The 16,073-nt window shown below is 41.0% G+C and overlaps 1 protein-coding gene across 2 annotated transcripts in view; it reads right to left on the bottom strand.

The window, feature by feature from the left end:
* The window catches only part of si:dkey-34e4.1 (carboxyl-terminal PDZ ligand of neuronal nitric oxide synthase protein), a 63,766-nt gene extending 48,755 nt beyond the window's left edge, over nt 1–15,011 (bottom strand). Inside the window, exons 1-2 of one of the 2 annotated variants that reach the window (XR_004108136.2) lie at nt 14,474–15,011; nt 13,377–13,448 (exon numbers count right to left, since the gene is read on the bottom strand). Coding sequence is in view for 1 of the 2 variants with exons in the window: in XM_031317677.2 (XP_031173537.1) it covers nt 13,377–13,448; nt 14,474–14,578 (177 nt within the window). In the remaining variant the exon portion in view is untranslated. The remainder of the gene's footprint in view (nt 1–13,376; nt 13,449–14,473) is intronic. The other variant, XM_031317677.2, reaches the window with a different exon arrangement.
* Nucleotides 15,012–16,073: the final 1,062 nt, after the last annotated feature.

The raw sequence follows: 16,073 nt of genomic DNA, 5'->3' as shown, positions 1-16,073 counted from the left end.
CTGCACGACGTGAGGAAAACATGCAATATGTGATAACGTTGAATATTGCGATAGTGATATTACTTGCGATAAATAAACAGACATTAAAGTGTAGACAGTTTTGCTGCTTTCAGCATTCTGCTAAAATACAACAAATTGATTGTTGAATTTAAAACAAATGAAAGGAAATCATTTCCAACATTCTTTTATTGAACAAATTCAACGCTGAATTGAATATAAAAAGGCATCACTAAAAAAGAATGACAGTTACATTTTAAAGTGCAGTTTTCTACTGATATATTCTTTCAACTAACTCCAAAAAATCTCTGAGTGTCCGTCACGATATGTTGCAGCCTTTCGCGATGTTTTAACAATCTTTCAACAATATACTGTGCAGCCCTAATGGAGGTGTTGACAGCAGGAAGTCAGTAGCAATTTAACGCCAACTTGAGCTCAGACTTCTTAAACCCTGACTGCTTCCTGCATGTTTAAACCAACACAGACTTCAGAAAAGAGCAGGAGAATGCACAGTAAATGCAGCTACAATGACAGCAAGACGAACATAGTAAAATAATAAGAGAATTGGGAGGGGTGATAGGGAAGAGGCTGTGCAATATAGGAGCGGGAGAACGAGACCTTGAGGCTTTCTATGTAGCACGCTGGAACAAGATGAGAGAAGTGAAATGAATGCCCACACACACACACACACACACACACACACACACACACACACGACTCCAAATAACATTTAGAAGTAGGGCAGCCTATCTGCCAGCTCAAAAGCCTGCAGCACATCTCTCAATCATTATCCAACAAACTTTAACCATAATACAATAGGCCTAGTTTATCTGCCTACTCATGCTAAGAAGAATGCTTCCAGGCAGAGAAGCACAACTTGCAACCCTGACTCGTTTATTTTAAGTAATATGGAGAATGAGTTTCTGGTAAATATAGAATTTACATATTTGTAAATATGTATAAAAATTACTTTAACCTTTGTATGCTTTGCAAAATTGAATGCTAACGAAATAGTGATGTTTCTATATGCTTCACCTGTGCAACTGTCATCACACAAATTAACACAGGGTTAGTTTCTCCATCCACACAAAACTTTGAGCCCATCCTAAACCTGAAGCGGAGTTGAGTATAAATGTAATAAATGTTTTGGCAGCAGAACTGGTTGCCAGGGAGACCTGAGGAGTGCTCTGATATTTGTGATTAATTCAGATCTGCAGAACAATAGAGAGAGGGAGCACAAGCTTAACAGTACCATTCATCAAGAGATGAACCATGCATTTGAAATTCTAATTTAACTTAAATCTAATTGTTCTGTTGGGACAATCAGGGTGACCGAGCGGAATTTGTAAATTTACAGACCAGAGAATTACTTTGACCAAATATAGACACAGTGACCACAAAAAGTTAAAGAGAAAGGCACAAACAGTTATGGTTCCTATAGTAGCATGCATACTGGACCTCTTGCAGCGAACACTAAAAACACTTTTACTTTTACTACAAAAGACAGAAGAGTCTACAGCCATACTAGCAGCTCTGTGAGGCTGTTCTTAGGAACAGTGGTGTAGTGATAAGTGCTAACAGCAGTATGCTAACATGCAAGTTTAGCAGGTAATGTTTACCTTGCAAATTGAATCTTTGACCTCATGATAAAACTAGCCAAAAAAAACAGGGGTTCACCAAAGTCATTACAATTCATCCTTTGGGGAACATGAATCTTTGTAACAAATTTCACAGAATCCATATAATAGTTGTCAAGATATGTCACTCTAAACCAAAAATAACAATGTGCTGGTGGCGCTAGAGGAAAAGTCAGGGGTTCAATAAAGTAAATGGAATTCATCCTCTGGGGAACATGAATGTCTGTACATAGTTGGTACACAATAACATAAAAATAAACAAATATACTGAGGATCTAACCGAAAAATAAATGTGTATAGACGTTATTGTGTTGCTCTTGTATTGGATTGCATCATATTGTAATGTTCCCATTATTTGGTCTACCCTTTGTACAGGACTTTCTGGCCTTTGCAACTCTCCTACCTTATTCTGTGCAAACCCAAGGACATAGGAGCATACTGATGAAATTGCGCTCACATGACTGCAGATTAACAGGTGCACACCCACACACAAACAATACCGACCCAGTACATCCACACGCGTGTCCAGTTCCTGGTCTGTTGACTTAAGTTGTGTTTGTACTTGAGATTAGCTACAGAAGGCTCTGCAGCAGGCAGTAACAGATGACTCCTCAGGGACTGTTACACTATAATGTAACTATAAGCTTGGACTTGCTGACATATTGCAATACCTCCAAATAGAGTAAAAATACACTGCCTTTTTACAGCTGACCTGGTTGAAAAAAAAATTCCATTGTGTGTGAAATTTGAATTTTACGGTTCTATCTGACTTTTTTTGTCAAAGTGACTGAGTCATATTAGTCTACTAACATCTGTGTTATTTTTTTAAAATGATGTTCAAGTCTGGAAATACTACAAACAACACACTATATTCATGTATCCAATACATACAGGAAAACGAAAAACCACAACCACCCCAACTTTGCGTGCTAAGGGTGCAGAGAGCAATGGGCAGGGAATGTTTTATGAAGAAAAGGTATCCTTAGGCTCTGCAGCAGGATTGAGTTCATGGCTTTAGAAAAGTCTTTTCTTTAGCATGGGGCTTGTTTTAGGTGAGCGTGGGGAGAACAGAGTACATAAGACTTGACTAATTGTGGCAGTTACTGACATGGCATCGCCTTAGGGTAGATGATGAAAGCAGAAGCTTGTGTGTTTGTGTATGCGTGCGACATAATGCTGGTTGTGGAGGCAGAGACCACTCACCACCTGTCTGTCCATCCATGTGAGCAAAGACCTGCTGTCCCTCCAGTGTATTTATCCACCCCACACACCAGTGTCAAAATCCAGCAAAAAAAAGAAAAGAAATACATAATCAAACATTAACTGAAGTGTACAGTCATTCAAATTACCACATGCCCTTTTTAAAATATAAAATCCAGTTTTAAAGCACAGTAACATCAAAGGGCTTGTTCACACCAGTATTTACAATGGAAAATGTTTTTGTAGAAATCTGTTCCTTTCAACCAAATAGCTGCAATCATTGCATTTGCTCATGGGGGCAAAGTAAATGTGTGCATGACTTTTTCTTGTCAACTTCCGTGAATTTTGAACTGTGAATTTGCGCCACTGACATATAGCAAGTTGTCTTGACAGTGCTAACCTTTAAAGCAGCCATATTATGCTCATTTTCAGGTTCATAATTGTATTTTAAGGTTGTACCAGAATAGGTTTACATGGTTTAATTTTCAAAAAACACCATATTTGTGTTGTACTGCAGTGCTCTCTCTTACTGCTGCAGATCCTCTTTTCAGCTGGTCTCTGTTTTAGCTACAGAGTGAGACCTCTTTTCTTCTTCTTCTTCTTCTGTACTATCTTTGATTGCACTGCACATGCCCAGTAGCTCAGATGTAGATCATGTCAGCTAGCTAGCTCCATAGACAGTAAAAGAAAGGCTGTTTCTACAACTTCGCTCAGTTACAATATATTATATTATATTATATATATAATACAAATATTATGGTGAACTTGTGTGTTGTAGCAGTGCTTTGCTATTGAGAACGAGGTAGCATGCTAGCGTTAGCATGCTAGCGTTAGCCATAGCGTTAGCATGCTAACGCTACGAGCTAATGGTTGCTGTTAGCCTGCTCGTTTCGGCTTGTGACGTCACAAGCCGTGCCGATTTTGAACAGCTCACCCAGAGACTGAAGGCAGGACACATTCAGAAACCGTATCTCACTCTAAACAGCATGGATGGATTTTTTTCAAAGTTTGTATGTGTGTGGAAGCACCAGAGACACAAAATAACACCCCAAATCCCAGAAAAAGTGATTTTTTCATAATATGGGCACTTTAAGGAAACAGAGAGTATGAAATAGAGGATGCTTTTGTAGCTTCTTAAAGGGGCACTATGCAGTTTTGGCAATTTCTTCGCTGTTTTCTCGCTTTTTGCTTGCAGGTTTCTCTATAGAGCTCCCCCTACAGCTTTGGAATAGATATTTGGCAACACTGTAAAAACTCGCTCAGTCAGTCTGCTGTTTCCTCTTTCTCTGTTCCTCCGACAATGCTTTCCTAGCTTTCTGCTTTTTTTTTGCCGGCTCAGCCATGACAATAGTGTGAAAAACTCCATCGCTACCTTGTTCTTATAGCCAGCCGGCCAAAAGTAGCAAGAGTGGTTTTTCAGCTCACAGGCAGTAGGGGGAAGAGAGACGACCACCATTCAACCAGAAAAAAGTAATATAACCATTCCAATGACTTGGAAGCTGTTCAGTTAAGGTAAATTAAACTAAAAAAACTGCATAGTTCCCCTTTAACAGTCATGCATGATTCACTTTTATTTTCATCTGTTGGGTATACAATGCTCCAAAAAAGAAATGGTTTACAGACAGGTAATATGCCTTTCGAATAAGCTGTGTGAACCTACAGTATTGTCCTATTTAGCTGAGCTTTCTAACTGTCAGTTAGAAGACCTCTGAGAACGCACCAGCGCTAACATGTTCCCAGAAAGCTAGCCTGTTAGCGGTTAGCTCAGCAGCTACAGTAGTTCACCACCTACACCTTGGAGCTCATCTACAAGATGGCGCCTGTGTTTGGCTATGCGTCGGTCACCTCTCTGCTCTCTCATACATTTGTAATCTTCCTTGTGATTTTCCTTGTGTCAACCCTATCAACTACCAGTTATGTCTCTGCAATCATACAGTATGATCGGGCCGCGTTGCTCCGCATTAAGGCACATATGCAGGACTTTTATATTACCCGGGACAGATTTTCTGAGTTTTTCCCTCCAAAACTGGAATGCCACGCGTCATCGCCGGAATACCTGTTGCTTACCCGGCTCCGCGGCAGGAGAAGGAAGCGGGGATTCAGGGCTGGGGTCCAAGTTTGGAGGAGAAAGTGGCGATCCCGTGGATTTTCATCTGTGCCGAACGGATCCAGAGCTCCTGGGAGTGAGCGGTGCCTGAGGCCGGTTCCGGTCTGCGAGTCAGATCAGGACGCGGTCTGTGCGTCATCGCCTGTGTGGAGCACCTCCGACCGGATCTTCCCCACCCGGCCTGTTTGCCACCGTGCGCCCCGCCAGCGTGTCCTGTGCCCGGATCATGTCATCCAGCATGTCCCAGGCCAGCCCTTGTCACGCACACGCTCTACTAGGATTGCACTTCTCAATGCGCGCTCCATTGCGAGCAAGGCTTTTACCCTGAACGACCATTTCACTAATGAGAACTTGGACTTTCTGTTCATTACGGAGACATGGCAGCGGGAGAACGAGCACTTTCATCTTAAAGAACTATGCCCCCCGGACTGCTTTGTGTTTGGGACTCCTCGGCTCGCGCGCCGTGGAGGTGGACTTGCGCTGGTCTTTCGGGATTCTTTCTGCTGCAGTTTGATGGACACCGCTTCGTTCAATTCCTTTGAGCTGCAGATGTGTAAGGTTGGGAAAATACACCCCTTTTACTGTGTTTTAGTTTACCGACCTCCTGGTCCAGCACGTATATTTCTTGATGATTTCTCTGAGTTTTTAACGTCTATCATCAAACTAGATCGCGTTTTAGTCCTTGGGGACTTTAATCTGCATATTGACGATCCCTCTTGTTCGACTGCAGCTGAACTGTTGACTATTATGGATTCTTTCAATTTTGTACAGCATGTTTCTGGCCCCACGCATAAAAAAGGCCATACGTTAGATTTGGTTTTCTCTTGTGGCCTAAACATTGATAAACTGAGTGTTGAAGAATTTCAAATTAGTGACCACTGTTGTATTTCTTTTAATTTGTCACTTACCATGATGCCTACTGTCTGTAATGTTGCAACACAAAAACGCATCATTAGTGAGTCAACACCTAGTGATTTCTCTGCCTCTTTTGACTCTCGCTCCTTTGTTGAATGTGATGATGTTGATTCATTTGTGCAAAGTTTCAACAACCACTGTCTGTCAGTTTTGGATATGGTAGCGCCTGTTAAAATGATTTCAGGGTCACAGAAAAAGGCCCTCCCATGGATAAATGATAACATTTGTAGTCTTAGGAGAAAATGTCGGAAGACAGAGCGTCTGTGGAAAGCCACTAAATTAGAGGTACACAGACTCCATTTAAAAGACATGATGCTGGATCTGAATGAATTGATAAAGCAGGCTCACTCAGCTTATTTTTCTAATCTTGTGTCAGGAAATAAGAAAAATCCAAAAGTCTTGTTTGACACTATTGAAAATCTTACTACACCTTCGGCTCCTCTTGTGCCTGTGCACACGCATGAGGACTGTAACAACTTTTTGTCGTTTTTTTTTAACAAAGTACATGACATTAGGGCCAGTGTAAATTCTCCATTCATTAGTGTTTGTTCTATTGAGTTTTCACCGGTGTCGTCTTGGTCGTCCTTCACTCCTGTCAGCCTACAGGATGTGAAGACCATAACAGGAAATATGAAACCGTCTTCGAGCCCCACTGACATCGTCCCAACAACTCTATTGTTGAAAATGTTTGATATTGTCGGCCCCTGTGTGGAAAAAATAATTAACCTGTCACTTACATCTGGCTCAGTCCCCAGCTACTTCAAACACGCGGTGGTAAACCCGATCCTTAAAAAGCCCAATCTTGACCCTTCAGAACCTAAAAACTACAGGCCCATATCTAAACTTCCATTTATCTCCAAAATTTTGGAAAAAGTAGTGGCATGCCAGCTGACCACCTTCATGGAGCAGCACAACTTGTTTGATACTTTTCAGTCTGGTTTTCGAAAATTACACTCCACTGAAACAGCCCTTATCAAAGTCTCTAGTGATGTGATGATGGCAGCAGACTCTGGCCGTTACACTGTACTTGTACTTCTTGATTTGACTTCTGCTTTTGACACTGTGGATCACAGTATACTGATCAATCGGCTTCAGAATGAGATGGGACTATCAGGATCTGTCCTTCAGTGGTTCTCTTCCTATATTCATGACCGAACCTTTAATGTTGCTGTAAACAATGTACAGTCTGATGTGACCAGTTTGTTCTGCGGAGTGGCACAAGGGTCAGTTTTAGGTCCTATTTTGTTTTTACTGTATATTTTGCCACTTGGTCAAATTATTGGTTGTTTCAAGGATGTATCATATCATTTCTATGCCGACGATGTCCAGTTGTATTGTTCTTTTAATGATGCTGAGTTCCATCGTTTGTCTCTGTTCCTAGAGTGTGTGTCCTCCATCAAAGACTGGCTGGCCACTAACTACCTGCAGATAAATTCAAACAAGACTGAAACGCTGATCTTTGCTCCAGACCACAAGATCCCGCTGATCAAACAGCACCTTGGCTCTCTGGGCCCCTCTGTCAAATCCAGCCTCAGAAACCTGGGGGTTGTGTTTGACCAGGCCATGTCTTTGGAGACACACTTAAAACAGCTTGTCCGAAATTGCTTTTATCATCTTCGGAACATCTCTAAAATTCGCAAAATGTTGTCAAAGAAGGATCTGGAAATGATAATTCACGCTTTCATATCAACAAGACTTGACTACTGCAACTCTGTTTTTACCTGTCTGAATAAGTCTGCACTGAACAAACTGCAAATTGTTCAAAATTGTGCTGCTAGACTTTTAACAGATGCCCCTCGAAGGTCTCATATCACTCCAGTCTTGTCGGCTCTCCATTGGCTCCCTGTAAAATTCAGGATTGATTTTAAGATTTTAGTGCTGACTTTCAGAGCCTTAAACGGTCAGGCCCCACAGTACATCCTGGACCTTTTGAAGCCGTATTTCTCTGGCCGGACTCTTCGGTCTTCTGGCCAGAACTTGCTTGTAGTCCCTAAGACTCGTTATAAGACCCGAGGGGACCTCTCTTTTCAGTCTGTTGCTCCCAGACTGTGGAACGCCCTGCCCCTGTCCATGCGTCTGGCAGACTCTGTTGTCTCTTTTAAAAAGGATCTGAAAACATGTTTATTTAGGAAAGCCTTTGGTTGATGGGTTTTCACTAGTGTCACTTTAATTTTACATATGTATATACATTTTATATTGTTTGTTTTACCTATTCTTTTGTACAGCACTTTGTGATTTTATCTGTGAAAAGCGCTTTATAAATAAATTTTACTTACTTACTTACTTACCTAGCCCTGCGAGTAATCACTATGTCACCAAGCTTCTAGACCCACGCCTGGATGAATATCACTGTGCCACTTTCTGTGGTGACTGAGTTTTAACAGAGCAGATCATGCAGCAGTATACTTTTCAAAAAGACTGTTAATCATGAAGAATGGGACCCCCTTTTTCTGGGAGTTTGGATAAACAAAGGGTAACTGCACCCTTTCAAAGCTGAAATCATGTCTAATCCAGTACACATATAGGTCACCCACTATGCTCTTGTACATCTGCCATTAAGCCAGCATGAATACAAAGTGAAAACAATGCCCCCCAATATGTGTCATGCCTCCCTAAATAGTGCATATCCCTCATTCACACTTGCGAGTGCGCACAGAATAGCACCCATCCAACCACCCCCACTTTGCTATAGATCTGTAACCCCCCTGGAGTTAAGCTGTGCTCTCATTTCTCCCCTGGTTTTCTGGGACATGCAGGGTGTGTAATTGTTATGCAAAAATGTGATTCACTGAAATTTATGAATTGTTTATGTTGGGTCCTGACTCCTGCTCAGTTGTCCTAATGGTCATGTTGTTTGATCTTCAAGTAAGCGTCTAAATTTGGCTACACTACTACTTCGATTGAAATGCCTCATTTCACACTCATGCATAGTCATATGTGATGTTATCACTAATCTGTGTGTTTTGTGTGTCCTGCAGCCTTCAGGCATGGGTGAGCATTTGTTATGGCTAGCTGCCAAAATCTGACCATAAAGAAATAATTAAAGGAAAGACAGAAACATAAAAGGATAGCTAGAGGAAGTGAAATATGGATATTTCCCTGTTAATGTGGGGAAAGTTATTTATTTTGGCTGCGGGCAATTAAGTTGACTACTGCCATTGTGTTGTATGAGTGAGTGACAGATGGTCACATGTAATTATAATTGTGTCTCAATCAAAAAATTGTTTTTGTCCAAAAAAGTCCACAGTTTGAGTAAAGTCTGAAGCGTAGAGACACAAAAGGACACAAAGTAAACCAAGACTTTCTGTTGCACTCCAACAGGTCCAGAGTGCCTGTTTTTCCACTACATCCCTTTTGACAGCCAAACATCTGCTCCTGACTGAGTCATGACAGTTCAGAGTGCTCTCGAAAAACTGACACAGGCTCAACGGACCCATACTGAAATGGAGGAACCAAAAAAAAACACACACACGGTTTGCTTCTTCCTCGCACAGCAGGCAGAGATCCTCTCATGAGATGTTCCAGACAGACATGGGGACAAATGCAGACAAATGGGAGCCATGTTTTTTTCCAGCAAGACTCTTGACAGTCTGCGAAAGGAGGCTGCATCGACGGACATGAGAGGGAGGCTTAAAATCCCATTAGAGCCGATCAAAATTCAAAGGGAAGCATGCATAGCCTGCCCTCAACCTAAAATCTATTCCTGTCAGCACTGAGTAGATAGCAGAGATGGGCTATATTGAGACAGTCTATTTTAGTAGGAGGAGAGTGAGGGGATGGAAAGAAAACAGCAGTGGATGGAGGGATATGAGGAAGTAAGAGAGAGAGAGAGAGAGAGGAATGACAGAAACATAAGACAGGAGTGAGTAGAGAATAGCCTGGCCTCCTGTGAATAGTGCGTGCTTGTTTCTCAAGGATTTTCCAGTATATACACAGGTCGTTTTCTTACGCAGTGAGTTGTGGACGACTACACCAAATCTCTCCATGTGGGATGTAGCAACGGCAGCCTTTTTTGTCATTCAACCCCATTAATCAATTGCAGAGGTTGTTAGAATACAAGGGGTCTCGCTATTATGGAGCACTGAAGCTCACACACTCACACATACAAACATGTGTGTGAACGCACTTGCACACCACTGGGATGGTTTCTATGCCACTGGTCAAACTGAATGAAACTAATTCTTATAAACCAACACAGTAGGACCAGTCAGCCATAATGGGAGAAGTTTTAACAAAACACAACTTTGAAAAGATCCACAGGACACAAAATTGTGTCTTTTCACTTTCTCTCTGTGGAAATGGCAGGTGTGTGTGTGTGTGTGTGTGTGTGTGTGTGTGTGTGTGTGTGTGTAACACGACTGAAGACTTGACTCAACTAGCATTGCTCCTCTGCTCTGTCAAACCCAGATTTACTGTTTGTTCAGTTGAGACGATCAAGCTATGTTTTCTGCTCTCCCTCTCTCTTCTCATGTTTTCTCACATCCACTGAGACTAAAGAGATTAACCGAGGGAGATGAAACGACTACGGCTCTGCCAGCCACCGCGCAACCACTCTCGATTCCAGGACTTCCTCTCGAGTCCTTCTCCTAACTGCCATCAGTTCATTCCTTACTCTCTTTAATCACACTCAACTCCTCTGTGCTGTCCCTCAGCTAAAGGGTTGCGCTTTTAAATTTAAGACAAGGCCTTTGCTTTTGTGAAAAGAGTTGAGGAGAAAGTCAGGAAGGCCAGTCAATATTCAGCTACACAAAGCTAATTACATTTGACTTGGCAACCAACCCTAAACGTGCACGCCCATCCTCTAAAACGCTCATGTGTTTGCATTCACTCAGTGTAGGCACAGTGTGACAGGGTTCACCCAAAAAGACGCAGTTGGCACAAAAATACAATCTTTTCTTTCCATGTGTTTGAAACCAGGGGCCACACACACACACACACACACACACACACACACACACACACACACACACACACACACACACACACTTCAGTAAAAGTTATGTAGTCTTGATGCTTCAACTGCAAGATGCAAGATGACATGACACAGTAAAAACTAAGCCAAAGTCATCCACCAGTCAGTGTAATACCACAAGTCTATGAATAGTAACATATCTCTGGTCACTGTCATCAAAGATTACATTAAACACATGTCATGACAATATATAATACATGAGGTTATTTATTTATATATTGGTCCATGCTATCAGGCAGACTCTCCTGTTTACATTAGTCACAGGGGACACTATAAAGCAGTGTTATGCTTAATCCACAAACCATTCAAAAACAAAGATATTCTATACAATAGGCTGAAAGTTGCAACCTAAATACACTAACTCATTCATTATTGATTCAAGGCTTTCTTTGGACCTCAAGGGAATTTCATATACACACACCCAACGTATATGCATCCACACACTCGGACATAAATAAACACAAATGAGTAGGGCTGTCCTCGACTAAAGAAATTCTTAGTCGACTAACACTTATATGATTTTGTCGATTAATCGATTAGTTGATGTAATCGACGGAGCTGTGCTCTTTGAGAGGTGGTTAAGACTAGAAAAGCACAATATAAATGTAGTTAATTAACCATCTGTAAAACTGACTTTCTCCACAATTAATCCTGCAAAAGCACCACTTTAAATCTTGTGATTACCAGAAATGTGCCCATAAGTTTCTTGGAAATGAGTAATTAAGCATGAATAAGCATAAAAAATGACTCATCAACTAAAGAAATCTTAGTCGACTAAGACCAAAACGACCGATTAGTCGACTAATCGACTAAGAGGTGGCAGCCCTACAAATGAGTGTGTATCTTTAAATAGCAACATCACATTCATATATGCTGGTAAACAGATCTCGATTTGAGTAACCACTAGTTTTTGAGTAAAAACTAGGTCTTGTGTATTTTTTTAAGATAGATAATCTTTTTTTGTAACAATCAAAAGCATGATTTTTGTTTTGTGTTCTGCCTCAGCCTACAGTGTATCACCCTGATGATCATGTTTACAATACAACCTCATCGATTTCTCAGTTTCAGAATTGCAGGAAAAAAAACAGGCATTATCTGCACGCTCAGCCCACTCACACAGATAGACTCATAAACAGTCTGACTGGCTGTGTTTCTGTTCCACAGACATACTTTTGTAGATGGGTTTCGTCTGTTTAAAATATCTTTTTTCTACAGTTAGGGTTCCTCTGATTTTATACGCACACAGTTTCACACTTAAAGCAGCACAGCAGCCACCTACAAACCAATATTTAACACTACAGGAGCCAAAACAAAGTATTGTAAAAGAACATGGGAGGATTCCCCAAAATGATAAAAAAAAAAACAACAATTAAAAAACCTAAAAACTCATGCTTTTTTCAGAGGATAAATCCACATTATGACTTTTTAGTAGCTCAAAAAATGAAATTACACATTTATTTCCTGCATATTCACTCAGCTAGGGTTAAGAGCCTTGTCACGTCTAAACAGAGCAAGCAAGTCTGGTGAGTCACACATAAATTACAGAACAGCCTCAAATCTCTGATATGGCTCTGTGTTACCGGATCAGAAGGAAAATGCTGGCCCGCTGGGGAAATGATTACATGATCCCTATAGGGCTGCTCCCTCTTAGTCGATTAGTCGACTAATCGGTCGTTTTGGTCTTAGTCAACTAAGATTTCTTTAGTCGATTAGTCATGTTTTATGCTTTTTTCATGCTGAATGACTTATTTACAAGAAACGTACGAGCACATCTCTGGTAAACACAAGAATTAAAGTGGTGCTTTTGCATGACTCTTTGCGGAGAAACTCAGATTTACAGATCTGTCGATTAAATCAACTAATTGATTAGTCGATACAATTGAATGAGTGTTAGTCGACTAACAATTTCTTCAATCGAGCACAGCCCTAGATCCCTATAGTAACACTACAGATGTAACCTGCCTGGCTATGATATGATAGTGTGAATAACAACGAGGAGAGACTGAATGTAGGGTGACAGAGGAAAAAAGATGAAGCTCATAAGTGGAAAAAAGGTTGATTTGTGAAATTCTAATAATCAGCTCAACATAATGCAATACTAATAAGCCACAGTCTGACTTTAATCAAAGGCAGCGCTAACCCACACACATTGTGTCCTTGAACTTTCACAAACATATCTAGATGGCACGATGCACTATTCAGCAAAGAAAGCCACTCCAGCTCTCTCTTATTGCTTTCTCTTTCTGAAAAATTCATCCCTGCATTGCTTTCCCAAAAGTCGTGTCTGTTGTCCAGCGAGTGCATGCGTCACTACATACTCATACAAATTTCATCTGACAGACGGACACTCTTTGTATTGCGTGTGTGTTTACTGTGTTTATAGTAAAGATAGTTTCTGTCCTCCATCAGGGAGCAATCATCACAGGACTGATGATGTGTATGTGTGTGTGTGTGTGTGTGTGTGTGTGTGTGTGTGTGTGTGTGTGTGTGTATGTATATGTGCGCACTTCTGCTCTTAAACACACATTGCATTATGTCTTCATCTTACCCTGATTCTCCTCATGGCTGCCACGATCTCCATCCGACTATTGGGCCTGGGCACGTCAAGACACCCCACATACTGTAGTAAACAATCACACATGACAACAGCATGAGAGTCAGAGATGTTATCCCATACACTACAGCTGCACAATTAACTCCAACGGCTCCCAAAGTGGAGTCACAGCAACAAAATTACAGATCACACAAAATGTTGTTTTTTTTGTTTTATAAAAAGGCAAACACTGCCTAAACATTACCTACAACATGAGGAGACAAACTGAACTACCTAAACTCTCACATTGGTGGAAAGTGGTTTGAAATAGTTTTCCATTGGAGAGATTAACTTGTGCATTACCAAATATTTTTTAATGAAATGTGGCAACTAGTGCTCTTCTATTCATGCGTTGAATGTATTGTACAAAGGACTAGCTCTGCCTTAAATTCTTTGTGGCTTGCATATATTCAAACTTGTGGCTGTGGCTTCAAGTTGCAGCTCTTTTGTTAAAAGTGTTGTATACCCACAGTAGGAAATTGTTTGTGTGGTGGATGCATTATGGGACTGTGTTTTGCAACACTAAGGGGAATAAAGACATTAAGAAAGAAAGACTGAGACAAACTGAGATGAGAAAGCTGTTTGATAAGCAGTCCTAATTTTACAAGATAAAGTCATGGATGTATTACAAGCAGCTGTGTGATTGAACTTTGGACCAGTAACACTCCCATGTTTTAACCCTTTCTACCACGGTGCTCTCTGTCTCATGCCCTGCAAATCAGCTCAGACTGCTCCCTGAGAGGTTAATAATTCAATGACTTGGGGAAAACCTGAAAATACACTCAGTTCAGTTCACTTTCAAGCACCAAATATAAAAGACATTTGCCTCAGTTTTTTAGGATTACAAATAAAGTACAACTCCCCATATAGACTTGCTGCATTAAACCACATGTGTAGTCATGCGTTCAAACTTTATGTTGGATCCCAGCAGAAAGGGTCCAGTGCACCTGCCACTTCGCTCCAAAACACAACACAACACAACACAACGCAACTCTGAACTGACTGTATGGTAAACGGTGTCAAAATAAAGAGGATAGCTAGTTTCATTTCACCTTGGCTTGGAAAGAAATGCCATGCTGGTACGCCTCTTCGTTGTGCAGAGGCACCCTCGAGTCCGCCACATCGTCCACCAGGTTGTACCTGTTCCTCGCGGGCATCACGGTCTCCAACTGACGACACTGTGAACAATGTTTAACTAAACAGACTAATGTCGTGTGGGTTTGAAACGCTACACTCCCATGTGTTTGTACAGCACGGCTCCAAGAGTGAGTTCCCGGTAGAAACGCAGTCCATTGTTGTTGCTTTGAGATTCAAAAAGGTCCCATCCTCAAGAGGGACAGATTTGGGCACCCCTTTTCCTGTGACAATACACCGAGACACGCTTAAGGATTTCCTTCCATATAGCCTACGTCTCATGTAAAAAAAAAAAAAAAAAAAACACAGCAACGTGGAGGATGTAGTTTCCAAAGCCACTGGGGAATTCCAGCGTAAGAAGCGGTGTTTTCTCTCCGCAGGTGATGTTGCTCGCTGTGAGGATTTTTTTGAATCGCGTCCTTAGTGGCAACGCTGCACCCGTCTCTCTCTCTCTCTCTCTCTCTCTCTCTCTCTCTCTCTCTCTCTCTCTCTCTCTCTCTCTCTCTCTCACACACACACACTCTCTCTCTCACACACACACACACACACACACACACACACACACACACACACACACACACACACAAAGCACAATGCCAGCCCCTCATTGGAGCAAAGTTCCCATGCATGATGCAACCCGGAATTGGGAGGAAAGCAGGCAGACAAAGTTAGTCCTCCCCTCAGGAGATGAACATTTCAATTCTCTTTATTCCTGGGAACCTGAGGTGGATTTAATGTTCGGGAGAACGAGAAATTCAACAGAAAAATAAAAAGGGAATTTCAACAGTATAATGTCATTTTAAATATCTCCAGTCAGTGGTATATTTAGTACAGTGTTGGAATGTAACAAAGTAGCCTACATTTACTCAAGTATTGTAGCCTACTTAAGTACAGTTCAGTGCTTGTAGCCTACTTACTTGGATATTTCCATTTTATGCTACTTTATACTTCTACTTCAATACTTTTCAGAGGGTAATATTGTACTTTTTATTCTCATACATTTATTTGACACTTACAGGTACTTTTTACATTAAAATATATGCTTATTGGATGTGATGCAGTACTATAGTACTAATTTACCCAGTAGTGGTCACAGTGTGTACAAAGTATCTAAAATTGGAGCCACACTGAGAAACTAAAACATTAAAATGCAGAATAATATAATATTCTACAATCATATAACACTTTGAAAGGAGCCCAGCTAGTAGATAACAAAAGTTCTGTCACTGAAAAGCCATAGTTAACTACATGACAAATGGTTGTGATGACTGCAAAATGGCTTCCTACCATGTTTTTGTCATTTTACTGCAGCTGATAGTATTAAACCTGTCATGCATGTGCAGGCCAATAATACAAGTGGAGCATCACAGGTTCAATTCCGATAAAACGTGTGCCCTCTCTTTGATCTGCTACTAGTTGTAGTAGTAGTAATAATATATTACATAATTAAATACTAGGTTAAATGGGCTACTTAATTAAAAGTAGCCAGAAAGACATATGACTGAAATAATGCAATGG

This window comes from Sander lucioperca, chromosome 14 (genome assembly GCF_008315115.2).
Source record: "Sander lucioperca isolate FBNREF2018 chromosome 14, SLUC_FBN_1.2, whole genome shotgun sequence".
In the NCBI taxonomy this organism is placed as follows: domain Eukaryota; kingdom Metazoa; phylum Chordata; class Actinopteri; order Perciformes; family Percidae; genus Sander; species Sander lucioperca.
Note: the sequence above shows the minus strand (reverse complement) of the source record. Positions and strands in the feature narration are given on the sequence as shown.